Raw genomic sequence first — 15,968 nt, 5'->3', positions numbered from 1 at the left:
TGCCACATCACCCCATAAATGCTCTCCAGTTCCTGCAGTCTCTCCTTGTGCTCTCTGTGTCCCCCACCGTGCCCTGATCCCTCTATTTCCCTCCTCAGCAGAATCTACTCCCTTCCTATTTCCCTTCCTAGGGAGAGCCCTACTTGTTATGTAGCCAGCCTCCTGGGTCTGTGGACTTTAGCATTTGCCCTTGACAGCTCATATGCACTTCCTGACGAGTACGTTCCACGATGTCTTTCTGGGTCTGGGTTACCCCACTTGGGATTATCTTTTCTAGTTCCATTCATTTGCCTGCAAATTCCATGATATCATTTTCTTAACAGCTGAGTAATACTCCATTATATAAAGGTATCACATTTTCTTTATTTATTCCTCAATTCAGGGACATCTGGGTTGTTTCCCACTTCTGGCTATTATGAATAAAGCTGTGTACATAGTTGAGCATGTGTCCTTTTGGAAGGATGGATCCCCAAGAGTGGTATAGCTGGGTCTTGAGGTAGATCTAGTCCCAGTTTCTGAGGAACTGTCATACATGTTTACACTCCCCCCAGCAATGGAGGAGCGCTCCCCTTGCTCCTCATCTTCACCAGCCTGAGCCATCTATCCCTTGTGGTTTTGATCTCGGCCATTCTGACAGGTGTGAGGTGAACTCTCAGGGCCATTTTGATTTGCATCTCTCCGATGGCTGAGATGCTGGAACATTTCTTTAGGTGTGTCTCAGCCATTTGGGATTCTTCTATTGAGAATCCTGCTTACCTCTGTGTCCCAGAGTTGGATTATATGGTTTGTTGATGTCCAGTTTCTTGAGTTCTTTATATAATTTTGGATATTGGCCCGCTGTTGGATGTGGAGTTAGTGAAAATCTTTTCTATTCCTGTAGGCTGCCGTCTTGTCCTATTGAAAGTGTCCCTTTTCTTACAGAAAAATTTCAGATTCATGAGGTCCCATTTACTAATTGTCGATCTCAGCACCCATGCTATTGGTGCTGTGTTGAGGAAGTTGTCTCCTAAGGCTCTCCCCACTGTCCCCTCTGTCAGGTTCAGTGCATTTGACTTCATGCTGAGGTCTTTGATCCACTTAGACTTTGGTCTGTGCAGGGTGGTAGCTATGGACCTATATTCATTCTTCTATGCAGACGTCCACTTAGAGCACAGCATTTGATTTCTGAGTTTGTCTTTGTTGGATGGGTATTTTGTTTCTTGGTTTCTGTTATTTGTGGCCTGCGTTGAACTGGGGGGTCTCCACTAGAGTTCAGGGCTGAGTTCTCGAGCCTCTGATCCAGCAGGGAGGTTCTGGGGACACAGAGTAGTCCTGTGTGGGTGGCCTACCTGGAGTTCTGGTGGTTGAAGTGGCTTCTGGTCCTAAGAAAAGAAATGACATTTACTGTGTGTATTTATATTTGCATGTTGTGGCGTGGAGTATAAAGCAGCTTGTGGGGCATTCTCGTCCTCTGTCCTTTTCACTCAATGATCCACGCAGAGCAGCAGGCTTGGTGGCAAGTTCCTTTACCTGCTGGGCCATCTCACTGGCCCCTGAAAACAAAATTGCATAATCCACTTTTCATAAGTCATCAAATATTATGACCTCAAATTTGCATCAGAAATTTTTTAAGGGGAAAAACTTTAAAACTGTAGTTTCTTAAAAACTGTGCTTGTGGATATGATGGACGTGGAGCTTCACTGTGGGTTCTTCTTTCCTTCTCAGGACTATCGTGCTGAGTGTAATCTCCCTGCTTAATGAGCCCAACACCTTTTCCCCAGCCAATGTGGATGCTTCAGTCATGTTCAGGAAATGGAGGGACAGCAAAGGAAAGGACAAGGAGTACGCTGAGATCATTAGGTAAGGCATTCTGGATCTAAGGGGTTAAGTTCAAACTTCAATATTCTGAGTACTTTAGAACAATTCTCAGTTGTATTTATGGAGTAGTAACCTGATGAATTTAGCTATTGAAAGAGAACCCAAAACAGAAACAAAGCACAGTAAAAAAAAAAAAATAAGTAAAGAGAACTCACTGGACAGGAGTATAGAACTTCTGGGCTTGTTTTGGTTGTGTGTGTATCTCTCTCTCTCTCTCTCTCTCTCTCTCTCTCTCTCTCTCTCTCTCTCTCTGTGTGTGTGTGTGTGTGTGTGTGTGTGTGTACATGCATGGGTGCGAGGCAGTTTAAACCAGCCTGGCCTTGAACACAGAGATCTGGCCTCTGCCTCCCAAGTAGTGGGATTACAGTGTCCATCCCTGTGCCCTGCTTGTGTTTAGTGGTCAGCCACTGGGGTGAGTGAGTCATATCAAGAATCGAAGGTATTTAGTGTAAACTGTAAAGGCCTGTAGGAGCTACAAGAACATCCATGTTCAAGGCCTGGCAACAAATTGAAGCTTCTAGAAAGTGGTGTTCTTTTCAGTTTCTCCAGTAGCCATGCCTCCCCAGTCTCAATGGCTGTTTTTGTACTTTAGGCGAGAAGCTATTTACACGTAGGCAGAGAAGCTATTTACACTTAGGCAGGCAGCATTTTGTGGCAGAACTGTTACCTGCCAAGCCCTCACAGGACAATGGAAAACAGAACCCAGCAGGAAAAGGGTGAAGGTCAGGTGGTGCCCACAGCCCTGCACATTTCACAGATGCAGGGCATGGCTCTGATGCAGGACCTCTTACCTAGCATTCGGCCCTGCCACTCCAGACACAGGGAGACTCAGTGACTGGGGGAACCTAGAGGGTGAGGGGAAAGTCTGGCCTAGTAATCAGCTGCATGAATGCAAGGCACTAAGCATGCTGGGCCTCTGGCTCACGTGTGCAGGAGTTCAGAACCCGCATATAGAGCCAGTAGTGCACATGTGTCCACAATCCCCAACCCTTAGCAGGAGATGGGAGGCAGAGGACAGAGCTTTGAAATGCTCTCGAGCTAGCCTGATCTCTGCAGCAGCAAACGAAGGAGACCTTGCTGCAAACAAGGCTGAAGTGTTAGGGCAAAGACTCTCCATGACACGAAGGTGCCTGATGGTTGAGAGCCTTGGCGTGATGCAAGATGTCTGCTCTGTGTGGCCTGAGACATGTGAGTGACAGGGAGTCTTGGTTATGCACAGTTATAAGACTCACCTAATACAAGTGTGCTGGCTTTCCCTAATAATCCAGCACTCCCATCCAAGGGCTGGAGGATTATAGAGGCGAAGCCACGTGGGTTAGCCTGAGACCCTCTCTAGATAGACAGACCTCTACAAATGTTCCTATGTTGTCCTCTGTCCAGAAAACAGGTCTCAGCCATGAAAGCTGAAGCAGAACAGGATGGAGTGAAGGTCCGAACAACCCTGGCAGAATACTGCATCAAAACTAAAGTGCCTTCCAATGACAACAGCTCAGATTTGCTTTATGACAACCTGTATGACGACGACATTGATAACGAAGACGAGGAAGAAGAAGATGCCAACTGTTATGATGATGATGATTCTGGAAATGAGGAGTCGTGACATGTTCCTTCAGTTCCCTGTACTGCCCTGACATCTCAGGCCAAAGGGAGGGAAGCAAGTGGGGATCTACAGTGGCCACTCAGCAAAAACTTACTCATGGGGTGGGAAGCAAACAGCCCCTGATGACTCACTCCTCTTGCAGATCTCAGTTTGCTCCTTTTTATGGACCTTACTGGAGAGGAAGTTCCCTCCACAGAATGTCTGAATCCTTGCATTCTTCCCTCCATCACTGTATTGATTCTTTTTTTTTTTAACTTTTTTTATCTATATCAACTTGCGTATTTCTTATTTACATTTCGATTGTTATTCCCTTTCTTGGTTTCCAGGCCAACATCCCCCTAATCCCTCCCCCTCCCCTTCTATATTCTTGTTCCCCTTCCCATCCTCCCCCCATTACCACCCTCGCCCCAACAATCACGTTCACTGGGGGTTCAGTCTTGGCAGGACCAAGGGCTTCCCCTTCCACTGGTGCTCTTACTAGGCTATTCATTGCTACCTATGAGGTTGGAGTCCAGGGTCAGTCTATGTATAGTCTTTGGGTAGTTACTTAGTCCCTGGAAGCTCTGGTTGCTTGGCATTGTTGTTCATATGAGGTCTCAAGCCCCTTCAAGCTCCTCGAGACCTTTCTCTGATTCCTTCAACAGGGGTCCCGATCTCAGTCCAGTGGATTGCTGCTGACATTTGCCTATGTATTTGCTGTATTCTGGCTGTGTCTCTCAGGAGAGATATACATATGGTAACTGTCGGCCTGCACTTCTTTGCTTCATCCATCGTGCCTAATTGGGTTGCTGTATATGTATGGGCCACATGTGGGGCAGGCTCTGAATGGGTGTTCCTTCCGCCTCTGTTTTAATCTTTGCTGCCCTATTCCCTGCCAAGGGTATTCTTGTTCCCCTTTTAAAGAAGGAGTGAAGCATTTGCATTTTGATCATCTGTCTTTAGTTTCATGCGTTCTGTGCATCTAGCGCAATTCAAGCATTTGGGCTAATAGCCACTTATCAATGAGTGCATACCATGTATGTTTATGTTTTTCTGTGATTAGGTTACCTCACTCAGGATGATATTTTCCAGTTCCATCCATTTGCCTATGAATTTCATAATGTCATTGCTTTTGATAGCTGTGTAATATTCCATTGTGTAGATGTACCACATTTTCTGTATCCATTCCTCTGTTGAAGGGCATCTGGGTAGTTTCCAGCTTCTGGCTATTATAAATACGGCTGCGATGAACATAGTGGAGCACGTGTCTTTTTTATATGTTGGGGCATCTTTTGGGTATATGCCCAAGAGAGATATAGCTGGGTCCTCAGGTAGTGCAATGTCCAATTTACTTAGGAACCTCCAGACTGATTTCCAGAATGGTTGTACCAGTATGCAATCCCACCAACAATGGAGGAGTGTTCCTCTTTCCCCACATCCTCGCCAGCATTTGCTGTACCCTGTGTTTTTGATCTTAGCCATTCTCACTGGTGTGAGGTGAAATCTCAGGGTTGTTTTGATTTGCATTTCCCTTATGACTAAAGATGTTGAACATTTCTTTAGGTGTTTCTCAGCTGTTCGGCATTCCTCTGCTGTGAATTCTTTGTTTAGCTCTGAACCAACAGCCACCACCCCTCAAAACCCCATCTCTGCAGAGTGTTCACAGCAAAACACCTTTGTCTGTTTCTAGATTCTTGAAGAATTAGTCTGTTTAAGACATTGTGTTTAAAGCTGGGAGCCCACTGGGAGTCCACAAGTGCTGCATATATTGGGTAGCAAAAGAAAATGGGGGAAAAAAGAAAAAAAAAAACAAAACCTAAAAATAAAATAAAATAAAATAAAAAAAACCCACAAAACAAACTTAAAAAAAAGCCAATTTGCCAAGGTTTAGCTGCTCCTTTACATTAGTGCGTGTGCATTTTTCAGCCCCGTGGTGGTGAGTTTTGTTTCTTTCCCTTCCTAAGTCTGGGCTGAGGTGGGCATCAGGGACTTACTCTCGCTAAGTCTGATGAAATGTGCTGCCTCTGTGAGACCATCCAACATGGAGGCTGCAGCTACTCTGAGGAGATATCAGATTTTGCTTTTTGGAATGGATTGGGATCTAAAGCCTGAAATAAATATTCATACTTTACATAGAACTGAGCACTTGGTTGCTATTTATTTTAAAGGTAGGATAACTTTTTCCACCAGAAGGTGGGGCCGGGAGTGGTGGTGGAAGTTAGTGTGTGTGAATTTCTAGTTCTGAAAACAGAACTATCCCAGTGTTGGTTGATGGCTCTGATGGGGAAGAATGAGGACTGCTGGTGGCCGCTGTTGGGAGAGGGTGGATCCCAGGTTTTTATTTAAGTAGCCACCTTTAATTATTCAGTATTAATCCTGGGTGCATGTGTTAAGATTTTGGTTTTCATTGAGCTGCTCATCTTGATAGTGATAATTGTGGATGTGTGCAACTTGGGAATGGTTGTCTTCCTCATTGGATATGGTCTGGACTTCCTGCTCCTTTCAATGTACTTGGGCCAAGGAGTGCAAGCAGAGGTGGTTTATGGAGCTTCCCTGGGCTCCTGGCACTTGGGCTTTGTTCCCAGGTGTCAATCATGTGGCTTCCTGCAGCTTCATCCCAGCCTTTAAAGAGAGTTTTGTTTAGCAACTGTGAAACCAGACTTCCAGAAGGATAGGGGGTTGAGATTCTTGTGTGCCAGGGTCCTTCCTTATCCTCAGATCACAGCTCAGAAAGAACCAAAGGGCAGAAGGGAACTGGAAAGGCCTGACCCTCCATAAGTAAACTATGCTTCCTCCTTCCATGGTTCCCCTTCCTTTCTGATCTCAGGGTTTTTTCATTCTCTCTTCAAACTGCTCAATGAATGCGATTTCTCAGCAGTTCCTGGCCTCTTAAGTTTCATCTGTTACTAAATGAGAATGTTTACTGTTGAACACGTGAGCATTGAAATTTAAAGAAATAATCTCCACTGTCTGTACCCAAGTCTCCTGACTCAGGACCACAGCTGCTGTGCTGAACAGGGCCACAGCAAAGAGACACTTCCAGCTTTTGCTCCTGAAGAGTTAAATTTCAAAAAGTTAGTCTCAAACAAAGTCCAGGCATGCCTGAGAGAATTTGAGATAGGGCTCACCAGCCCCACTATCAGCTCCCAAGGACACTGGCCATCTGGAGCCACCCCATCCCCTTCCTTCACTCCCTGAGGATGGGTCATCCCCCTGCTGCAGTGAGATGAGTTGCCCTGCCCACTTTGCTGAGATGCTAGATTACACGTATGCTTTGTTGATGTAACTCCGTGCCAAAAGTAACTGTGCACCCTTTGTACAAGCCAATTATGTGTATCCACACGAAACCCCTGGTTCTCCCTATATAAGCTCCTGCCTAGAGAGGCTCGGGGCTTGACTCAATCTCCTGTGTGGGATACGTGTCAGCCCGAGATCTCGTAAATAAAACTGCCTCTTGCTCATTACATCAAGACTGGCTACTCGTGTTTCCTGGGTGTACCCCAACCGGTGACTGGAGCGAGAGTCTCCCCAAGTTTGGGGGTCTTTCACTCCCAGATAGCCTGCAGATCTACAAACATTCATTATTCATTTCATTGATTCGCCCCTTAGTGGAATTGTTTGATTAAGGCCAAAGTTGCTGAATACACAATAATAGAAGCAATTACAAACAAGGAGCATATTGGGGAAATATTATATTAACTGTCAAGCACGCATGGTGGTTAAGTGTTCTGATTTAAAGCGTCTCCTTTCAGACTAGAGAGGTGGCTCAGTGGGTAGAGCACATGCTGCTCTTGCAGGGGACCCAGAATCTATTCTCAGCAACCACATGGCAGCTTACAAATATTTATAACTCCAGTTCCAGAGCATCTGAGGCCCTCTTCTTGCCCCTACAGGTACCAGGCATACATGTGGCACACACACATACTACATACAAACAGGGCACTCATACTCATAAAATTCAAATAACTACAACTTAGAATATTTCATCTCATTATCAGATGATGTGTCTCAATTTTAAGCTTTAAGAAGTATAATCACAATAAAAATGTAGAATTTTTGTTGTTTTTTGAAACATTCTCATTTAGTCCAGGCAAGCCTTCAGCTTGCTCTATAGTTCAAAAGATGACCTTGAACTCCCGATTCTCTCGGCTGCAACCTCCCAAGTGCCGGGATAATAGGTGTGTGAGACCATATTGGACAACCAATACAGAATACTTTTACCTCCCAAAGCCTTCTGTGTCATCACCAAACGTGTATGCTTCTTCTTACACGGGCCTCATAGTCTGCCTGTACCACTCTCCATGCAAATCATTTGCAAATAATTCCTATCAGACCTCACAGGCTGTTCTTTTAAAACACACACACACACACACACACACACACACACACACACACACACACATTTATTTATTTTTAAGTGTGTTGTTGTTTTGCCTACATGTGTTTCTGTGTGAGAGTGTTGGATTCCCCAGAACTGGAGTTAGGGACAGTTGTCAGCTGCCTTGTGGGGTGCTGGGAATTGAACACTTGTCTAACCTACAGCTCTCCCCAGTTGGAGTCACATCCGTCTTACCGCAGTCAAACTGGAAACAGCTCAAGTCTCCTGAAGCTTCGGCAGTGTAAAATGTATCAGGAGATTTAAAAAGCTGATGCTGGAATAGGTTTCTCGCACACAGGATGCTGATCTCTCTCCTCTCTCTCTCTCTCTCTCTCTCTCTCTCTCTCTCTCTCTCTCTCCTCTCTCTCTCTCTCTCTCTCTCTCACACACACACACACACACACATACACACACTTCTTCCCTTTTGTTTTCTATCTCTGTCTACAGATACATACACACACATGCACACACACACACTGACACACTCACACACACACTGACATACTCACACACACATTTCTTCCCTTTTCTCTCTATCTCTGTCTACACATACACACACACACACACACTCACACACACAACACACACTCACACACTTCTTCCCTTTTGTTTTCTCTCTATCTCTGTCTATACATGCACACCCACCACTTCTTCCCCCCACCCACACACACACTTGCACACTCACAAATAAAATAAAATAACAATTGGGCTGGAGAGATGGTTACTTGGTTAAGAGCACTGACTGCTCTTCTAGAGGATCTGGGTTCAATTCTCAGTACCCATATGGTGACTCAGAACCATTTGTAACTCCAGTTCTAGGAAATCTGACACCTTCTTCTGGCCTCTGAAAGAATCAGGCATGCACATAGGGCCCAGACATACATGCAGGCAAAACACCCCTTATGCATATAATAAAAATATTTTAATATAAAACATAATAAAATGGCTTAATATAAAAATAACTAACAAATAACCTGCTGACCGTATAAACCAAATTTAAAAAAAATTCTGCCTTATCTTCAAGTTGAAGTTTTACTAAGGTGATTTAAGCACGGGAATTTCATAAGCTCTACTTAAATCATGTATATTCAATGATCACAGAGTAAAACTAAAAGACAAGGATTGCAGGAGAGATGTTTGTTAGACCATTAAATGCCAAATTCAGCAGAATATTGAGATTGAGCGGGGACATAGTCTATTCCTTTCTTTCCCAATGAGTCTGTTTGATATTCAATCCTGAATCTACCCTTCCCCCACAGCGTCTCCCTCAATTCCAAAGAGTGCCTAGATGGCTTAAGATACAGAGTACATTCTATCCCCACCTTTCACTCCCACCCCATACCCTGGCTATTAATTGGGGGGAATCATGGGACCTAAATTGATCAGCCAGAAAAAATCTCAGGACTTCTTCAGAAGGCTGTGAAGAAGCTGACTCTCTAGTACAATTTCCTGTAAGGATACAAAACAGGGCCTGCAACTGCCCACAGACTGCTACACCAGGCACTGCCACACCTAGAGGGGCCACATCAGGAGGACATGGGGATCAGAATAGATGTAGATGGACTTGTGGGGAGGGGGCTAACAGGTAAACGTGTTTACTAAGAGAAACCTGACTGTTTGAAAACAACTCGGGGGACTCACATGATGGAAGGAGAGACCATTCCTGGAGTTGTTTTCCAACCTTCACATGTCCACCATAAATGAGTATGTGCTCTGAGACACACACACACACACACACACACACACACACACACACACACACACACACACACTCACTTGCTAAATGTAACAAAGTTATATTTTTCTATTTATTTGATCGTGTATTTATTTAATTGGTATACGTGTTTTGCCTGTGTATGCCTGGTGCCTGAGGCGGCCAAAAAACGGCATCATCAGATCCCCTGAACTAGTTACAGGTGGTTGTGGGCCTTGATGTAGGTGCTGGGCCCACTGAGCCTGGGTCCCCTGGAAGAGCAGCCAGTATTCTTAACTACTGAGCCCTCTCTCCAGTCCCTGTAATAATTTTATTTTTTTTAGATGTAAACAAACGTGCTGATGGGAATCAAGCCTGTTTTCTTCCCCTTCAGGTAAGACTTTTTCAGCAAGTAAGTCTATAAATAGGATTTCTTTTTATTTTTCTCCAGTACCAAGGACTGAACCCATGATTGAACCAATGAGCTACACTGCAGCATGTAGTCCTGTTTAAGTCAGTTTGAGCAGACTTTTCTCTTTATACTGAAACAGTACATATATATGTATATATGAGGCAGGGCTAGCTATGATTTTAAGGAATTCATTCTAAAAAAATATAATGACTAGCCTGAGAAAGTTTTAAAAGTGTTATAGCTATTACATTGCTGGAAGCATTAGTCATTTAAGTGAGAGTATAGCAGGTACCATATCTACTTAACGATGGACTGTTAATAAGACACAGAAAGACAAAAGAGGAGGGATCCATTACTCCCTGCATTATAAGAGGAATACATGCTTCTTATAGAAAATATAATATATTGAGAAGACTAAAGCAACTGTTTTAATCCTATTATCCAGAAAAATAAACATGTTGGCTTATTTTCTTCTAGTCTACTTTAAACGCACAATTAAAATTACTATATGTTTACAATTTACATTATATTTTAAAAGAATTTGTCTTATCTTTCTTGATATGGTGACTTCTCCTATAACCATAGCACTAAGAGGCAGAAGCAGGAGGAACAGACAGCTTGAGTTTTATAGTAAACTCAGGGACAGCCTGGTTCCACAGCAGGACTTGTGTCTCAGGGAAACCAAGGACTATGAAGAAGGTGGTGGACTCGCATAGGACATGCTGATCTCTGGGCTGTGTCTTCAACTTCAAAGTATGTAAGTAAATAACTAATCCCTCAAATGCATTTAAAATACTTATTCTCAGCCTAGGTTATTTTCCTAGGAATGAAGTAACTGAGCTGTACAGGGTCCATATGAATATGAAACCAGAGAATGTATACAAAAGAAATTTGTAAATTTAAAAATCACTGCTCAATAGTGAGCTACTATTGTCCTATTGCCATCTCTGGTCCCTTTTTTCTAATCTTCTAAACAATGATCCTACCATTCTGAACCAGGCACTTACTTAAGGACTGTGTACTGAGCTAAACACATGTAGCTAAAATTCCTTCCCTTGGGTCGTGGTAAACAAGGTCTATTCTCCATTCCCAAAGTCACAGTGACAAACTGAGGTATGAGGCTAGAGTTCACTGTGGGGCCTCAGGGAGTTTATTGCACTTCCTTACAGAGGGTAGAAAAGGGGTTACTAACTGGTGGTGTGTGAGCTCTTTCCCCATCAGGCTACAATTGGAGACCTTTGACCCCCCAAAAAATTAATGCTTCCCTGAAAAAGCTGTAGCAGTGTAGATGGAGCCTTCCCCCCTGTAGGGTAACAGGAGGGTAGATTGAAACATTGTATCCTTTGGGAAAGCTCCTTCAGCAATTTAAAACAATTTCAGGATATCCTTGAAACTGATTCACTAAGCCCCTCCTAACTGCCCTGACCTCCCAACAATTCATCCTGTTTTTTAATTAAAACATTTTCCAGAAGCTCCAAAGAGAGCTGTACCCAAAGGAATCGGAAAATATCCCGCAGGGACGGGGGGGAGTGGGGCGTGCCTGAATCCCGAGGCTGAAGGTGGATGATGTAGAGCCACCCCAATAGATAACCACGCAGGAGCCTCAGGCCTTAGGAACAGCGGCCCATGGTCTGCCCACAATACTCCTGATTCCCCAGCCTGGAGTCCAGAGCAGGGGCGGGGCTGTCGTGTCTTGGGGCGGGGCCATGCGGGGGCACGCGCTGGACGGGGAGGGGAGACGGTGCATCCATGCTCTGATTGGGCCTTGGTTAAACAAGGGGCGGCAAGTTAGGCTACTTATGCCTGCTTGTATTGGATCCTGTTGAAGAAGGGCGTGGTTTTGTGAAGTCTGTTGAAGTCGGTTAAAACCCACCAGAGTGGCGGTGAGCAGGCTTCAGAAGGTTTTTGATACTGGTGGGGAGACGCTCTGGTCCAGCTGTGCATGAGTGTAGGAGAGCCCAGGCCACGGCGACCAGGCCAGGGATGGCGGCCACCGGCAAGCTTCTTGTCTTGCTGCTACTCAGGCTCTAGGCGCCCATTGTTCTTCTGGCTGGCTACATCAAGGTGAGAACCAGGCGAGCTCCGGTGCGAGGTCGCCTCCCATAGTCCGGGAGCACCATCTGTGGGCAAGCATGAGACCGTGGTCGGGGGTGCGGCTTGAAGTTAGGCACAGAGGCACGTGGCCTCTCCTTCAACCTTCCCATGCGCCTCAGCTTTGCACAGAGCTTAGCCCTGAGGTCGGGCTGACTCAGTTGCCTGAGAGGCCAAATGAAAGGCGTGTGGGTGTCAGGGCTGCGAGGCCACCCAAGTCCCCTACCTGTGGCAGCACAGAGGCGCGGCTTCATCCTCTAGGACACCGCACTGCGCGCCCTCCCTCCACAGTGTCCCTGCTCGCCAAGGCCATGCGCCCTGCGGTCCTGTGGCGCTCTAAGTTGGCGGGTCCGCACAGGGTCCCTCGTGCCTGCAGCGGTCGGGGAGCCTGGGCTTCAGGTTCACCTGACGGTTGGCTTGCAGCCTTCTTTGCCCAGTGGATTTGGCAGCAGGGTTGCAGCTCCAGCCCTGGCGAGTGGCAGAGATGCCAAGGGAGACGGGAGAGGAGGGGCCGCCAGGGCAGCTGGGCGCTCTGCACCCTCCTCTGCCTCCCAGCCCTTTGCACAAGTCTGGCAAACTAGGGAACCCGGCTTTCCTGCTCCCGAGGAACGTTCAGCCTTTAGGGAAGCTATGCACCAGTACATTTGGAAAACTTTCAGGGGTATTTTACTTGCGTCAGGATCACAGTGGTTTCTCTGCACCAGAGGTCACGCCCCCCCCCCCATCCCACCCGTGTTAACCTGGTGAAGTTGTCCAGTGTCTCTGGTGGGTGGCAGGAATTCAGGCAACTGGAAGAGGCAGAATGTTGGGTGTTGAACATGTATTGGGGCATACTCTGCACCTAGCCTCCCCTCAAGAACCGTCTGTTGCCTAGGGAGATGTGGGACTTTATTTTCACTTTTCTCGAAATAGTGCTTGAACTGTAGGACTGGAATGTGTGTTTCTGGTATAGTTTATTTCTTCTTGTGCCTGCTCCTATTAAAAAAAAAAAAAAGCACCGTGGCTTTCTGTAGATTGAGCTTGTTCAGAGATTGCATTTGATTAAATAGACATTACCTGAGAATGATCCCGTTAAAAAAAAAAATTCCTTGCTTAGAATGAATTAATTTCTACAGAATATGTAAATATTTTTTCTGGTAAGAAGATCTAATGAGGAAAAAAAATCCTCTGGATGGAACAGCTCAAAACAATCTTAGTATTTGTCTTGCTTTAAACTTTTTGACTGAGGTGGGAAAAAAGGTCAGTCCTTAGTAGAAACAGCGAATGTTTATACCTGAACTTTTAGATTCTTTCACCTTCCACACAGTCGGTAGGGCAGTGTCTGTGACCCCTGGTAAGATGATGCTGGGAAATAGCTACATTGAGCAGGATAAGAAGAGAAGGGACTGAAGTGGGGAAACTGAGTTTTATTTATTGGGTGGGACTTAATGGGTCAATGTCAAAAACCATTGTTCACACTCAACCTCACTTCCCAGTGGTGTGAGAGAGTTAGGTGCTAGTAAATTCACAACAAAGGATTCTTCAGTTTTGAAGAATCCATTTAACATTTAATGCCTCCAGGTGGGGAACTACCAATATCAGAATTAGTTGTTATGGATTAATTTTGACCGTTTGCCACACTGTACAATTGAAAAGTTTGGCTAAACAACATGAAAAACATTTTTTGCCATATTCTTTTAAAATGGAGTTTTGTGGACACCTCACTTCCTTGGAACAGTATTGTTGTTCACATTGTCATTGTCTCAAGTGCTCTTTCCTTTTGCTGAGTGGCAGAAAATTATTCACATGTGTACTCTTTGTTTATTTGCTGTCAAGCAAAGGATCGCTAAAGCCGTAATTCAGATGAGAATGGCTTAAATCATGATGTCTTTGAGAAGGCCTTATTGACATTAGCCAAGGGGATTCTGGCGAAATCCCTGATCAAGTTGCTTGGCACAGAATTATTGATTGGTGGATCTTTAGTGTTGACTAAATTAATCTTTTGCACCTTTTTTTTTAAAACACCTCTCTGCTCTGGGCACTTCCAGGGCCTTTTCTCTTGTGTGCAAGTCCCAAGTGTGTGCCTAAACTGCTCCGTTTCCTAAGGATGTTTAAGCTTCTGAAAGGCAGAACTTGAATCTCCTCTGCTATGTCTGAAAGTGATCTTTTGATGGTCACTATCCAGGAAGCTCAAGAGTGACAACTGAGGTGGAAACTGATTTCTGAGATCCTTGTGAAAGGTAGAGTTGTGTCGGAGTAATGTTTCTATTACAAGTGCATTTTAAAAGACACTGCTGGCAACAGAGAAACTAAACTAAGTGTTACCAGTCTCGTCCTCTTCTGTAGAAGAATTTCTTTCACTCCCATCTAAACTAAGCAGTCAGCATAATGGGACTTAAATGGTTGAGGAAGAAATTCTTCATTGACGTTTATATTTGAAAGTTGGGGGAAAGCCTTTAAAATATTTTAAAAGATGTATTTTATTATCTATGCATGTGTGTATATCTGTGTTGAGTGTATGGCATGTGTGTGCCCTTGGAGCCATAAGAGGTTTTGGATTCTCTGGAGCTGGAACTGCAAGGGACTGTGAGCCACTAGATGTAAATTATAGGCTCCAGACTCAGGTCTCACTTTGGAAGAGTGGGAAGAGCTTTCAAACACTGAGCCTCTCCAGCTCCCTCTGTAAAATATTTTAAAGATATATTCCTTTATTTATCTGTATGTCGAGGCCACTGTGGTGGTCATGGACAAAATATAAAGCATCGAGTCACTTCTCTCCTTCCACCCTGTAGGCCCTGTAGAGCAAACTCAAGGGGTCAGGCATGGCAACGGTTCCTTTGTCCATCGCACTGCTGGGGAAACAAACTCTGAAGTAACTTAAGCTTTTGAATCTGTTTTGTGTGCTTTGTTTTGTTTTGTTTTGTTTTGTTTTGTTTTGTTTTGCAGACAGGGTTTCTCTGTAGACCAGGCTGCCTGAAACTCAGAGAGCCACCTGCCTCTGCCTCCTTAGTGCAGGGCCTAAGAGTACATGCCACCAACCAGTCCAGAATCTTTTTTTAAAGTCTATTTTTTTAGATTAAGTGCCAATCAAGTATTGTTCTTTGAAAACGTGGCTTCTGAATTGAGATGTGCTATGAACTGTACCATACAGAGCAGGAGGTAAAGATAGTATGAAAAAATAAAGGATCTTAACTTTTATATTAGTGCACTGGCTACCATGCCTTTATATTATTTTTCAGTCTCTTTGTGCTCTGGTCTGTCTGCTAGAGAATTGAATAAGCACCACCTATGTCAGCCTTTGTATTTCTCGGGCACAAATTTGCTCACTGGCGGTCCTACATGCATCGTTAGCACCATTTTTGAGTATACTCATGTTATACTGTCATGTTTCCCCCCAATAGTCTGGCTTCAAGTTGTTGACATGAGGCCTAATTTTGTTTGTGTTATTTTTTAGGTGAGAAGAGGTGAACGGTACCGGAGGCCTCCCCCCCCCCCCAAAGCACAGTTTTTAATGTTATTTTTTCCTTGTTAGCTTTTTCTTCAGTTCAAATTGTTTTAGAAATGATTTCAAGCCTACAGAAATGCAAAGCTGTTCAAACGACTCTGGTGGAATCTCCCCACACTCAGCTTTGACATTTGAATGTTTAGAATTGGCTTCTACGTGTCTGGGGTGTACTCAGTGCAGAGTGCCCAGCACCCTGGAGTGCGGAAAGCATTAATCATTTGCTCCGTTACCATTATTGTATTTGTTGCTGATCTGCCTGGAAGTCAGTTGTGTACACCACCCTCGTTGCCCCTGAAGACCCACAGCAAAGGCATTCTCTTATGTAACATCAGGACAGTTATGATCTGGGAGATTTAATATTGATATATTATTCTGTGTTGTGTCTGTGCATCAGTCTGTTAGTTGATCTGGTCAATTTTGTAAAAAAAAAAGTAATATGTTTTTGAGCTATTGGCATTAGTATGTAAAAGGTTA

At 44.6% G+C, this 15,968-nt stretch overlaps 1 protein-coding gene across 2 annotated transcripts in view; it reads left to right on the top strand.

Moving 5' to 3' along the window:
- Positions 1 to 3,704, top strand: part of LOC134479836 (ubiquitin-conjugating enzyme E2 R2-like) — a 41,959-nt gene extending 38,255 nt beyond the window's left edge. For both annotated transcript variants that reach the window (XM_087559398.1, XM_087559397.1), the window contains exons 4-5: positions 1,705 to 1,839; positions 3,238 to 3,704. In XM_087559398.1, coding sequence (XP_087415524.1) covers positions 1,705 to 1,839; positions 3,238 to 3,457 — 355 coding nt within the window. In that variant the 3' untranslated portion in view covers positions 3,458 to 3,704. The remainder of the gene's footprint in view (positions 1 to 1,704; positions 1,840 to 3,237) is intronic.
- Positions 3,705 to 15,968: the final 12,264 nt, after the last annotated feature.

The sequence above is a fragment of the Rattus norvegicus genome, chromosome 7 (genome assembly GCF_021556685.1).
Source record: "Rattus norvegicus strain SHRSP/BbbUtx chromosome 7, alternate assembly SHRSP_T2T, whole genome shotgun sequence".
Lineage (NCBI taxonomy): Eukaryota > Metazoa > Chordata > Mammalia > Rodentia > Muridae > Rattus > Rattus norvegicus.
Note: the sequence above shows the minus strand (reverse complement) of the source record. Positions and strands in the feature narration are given on the sequence as shown.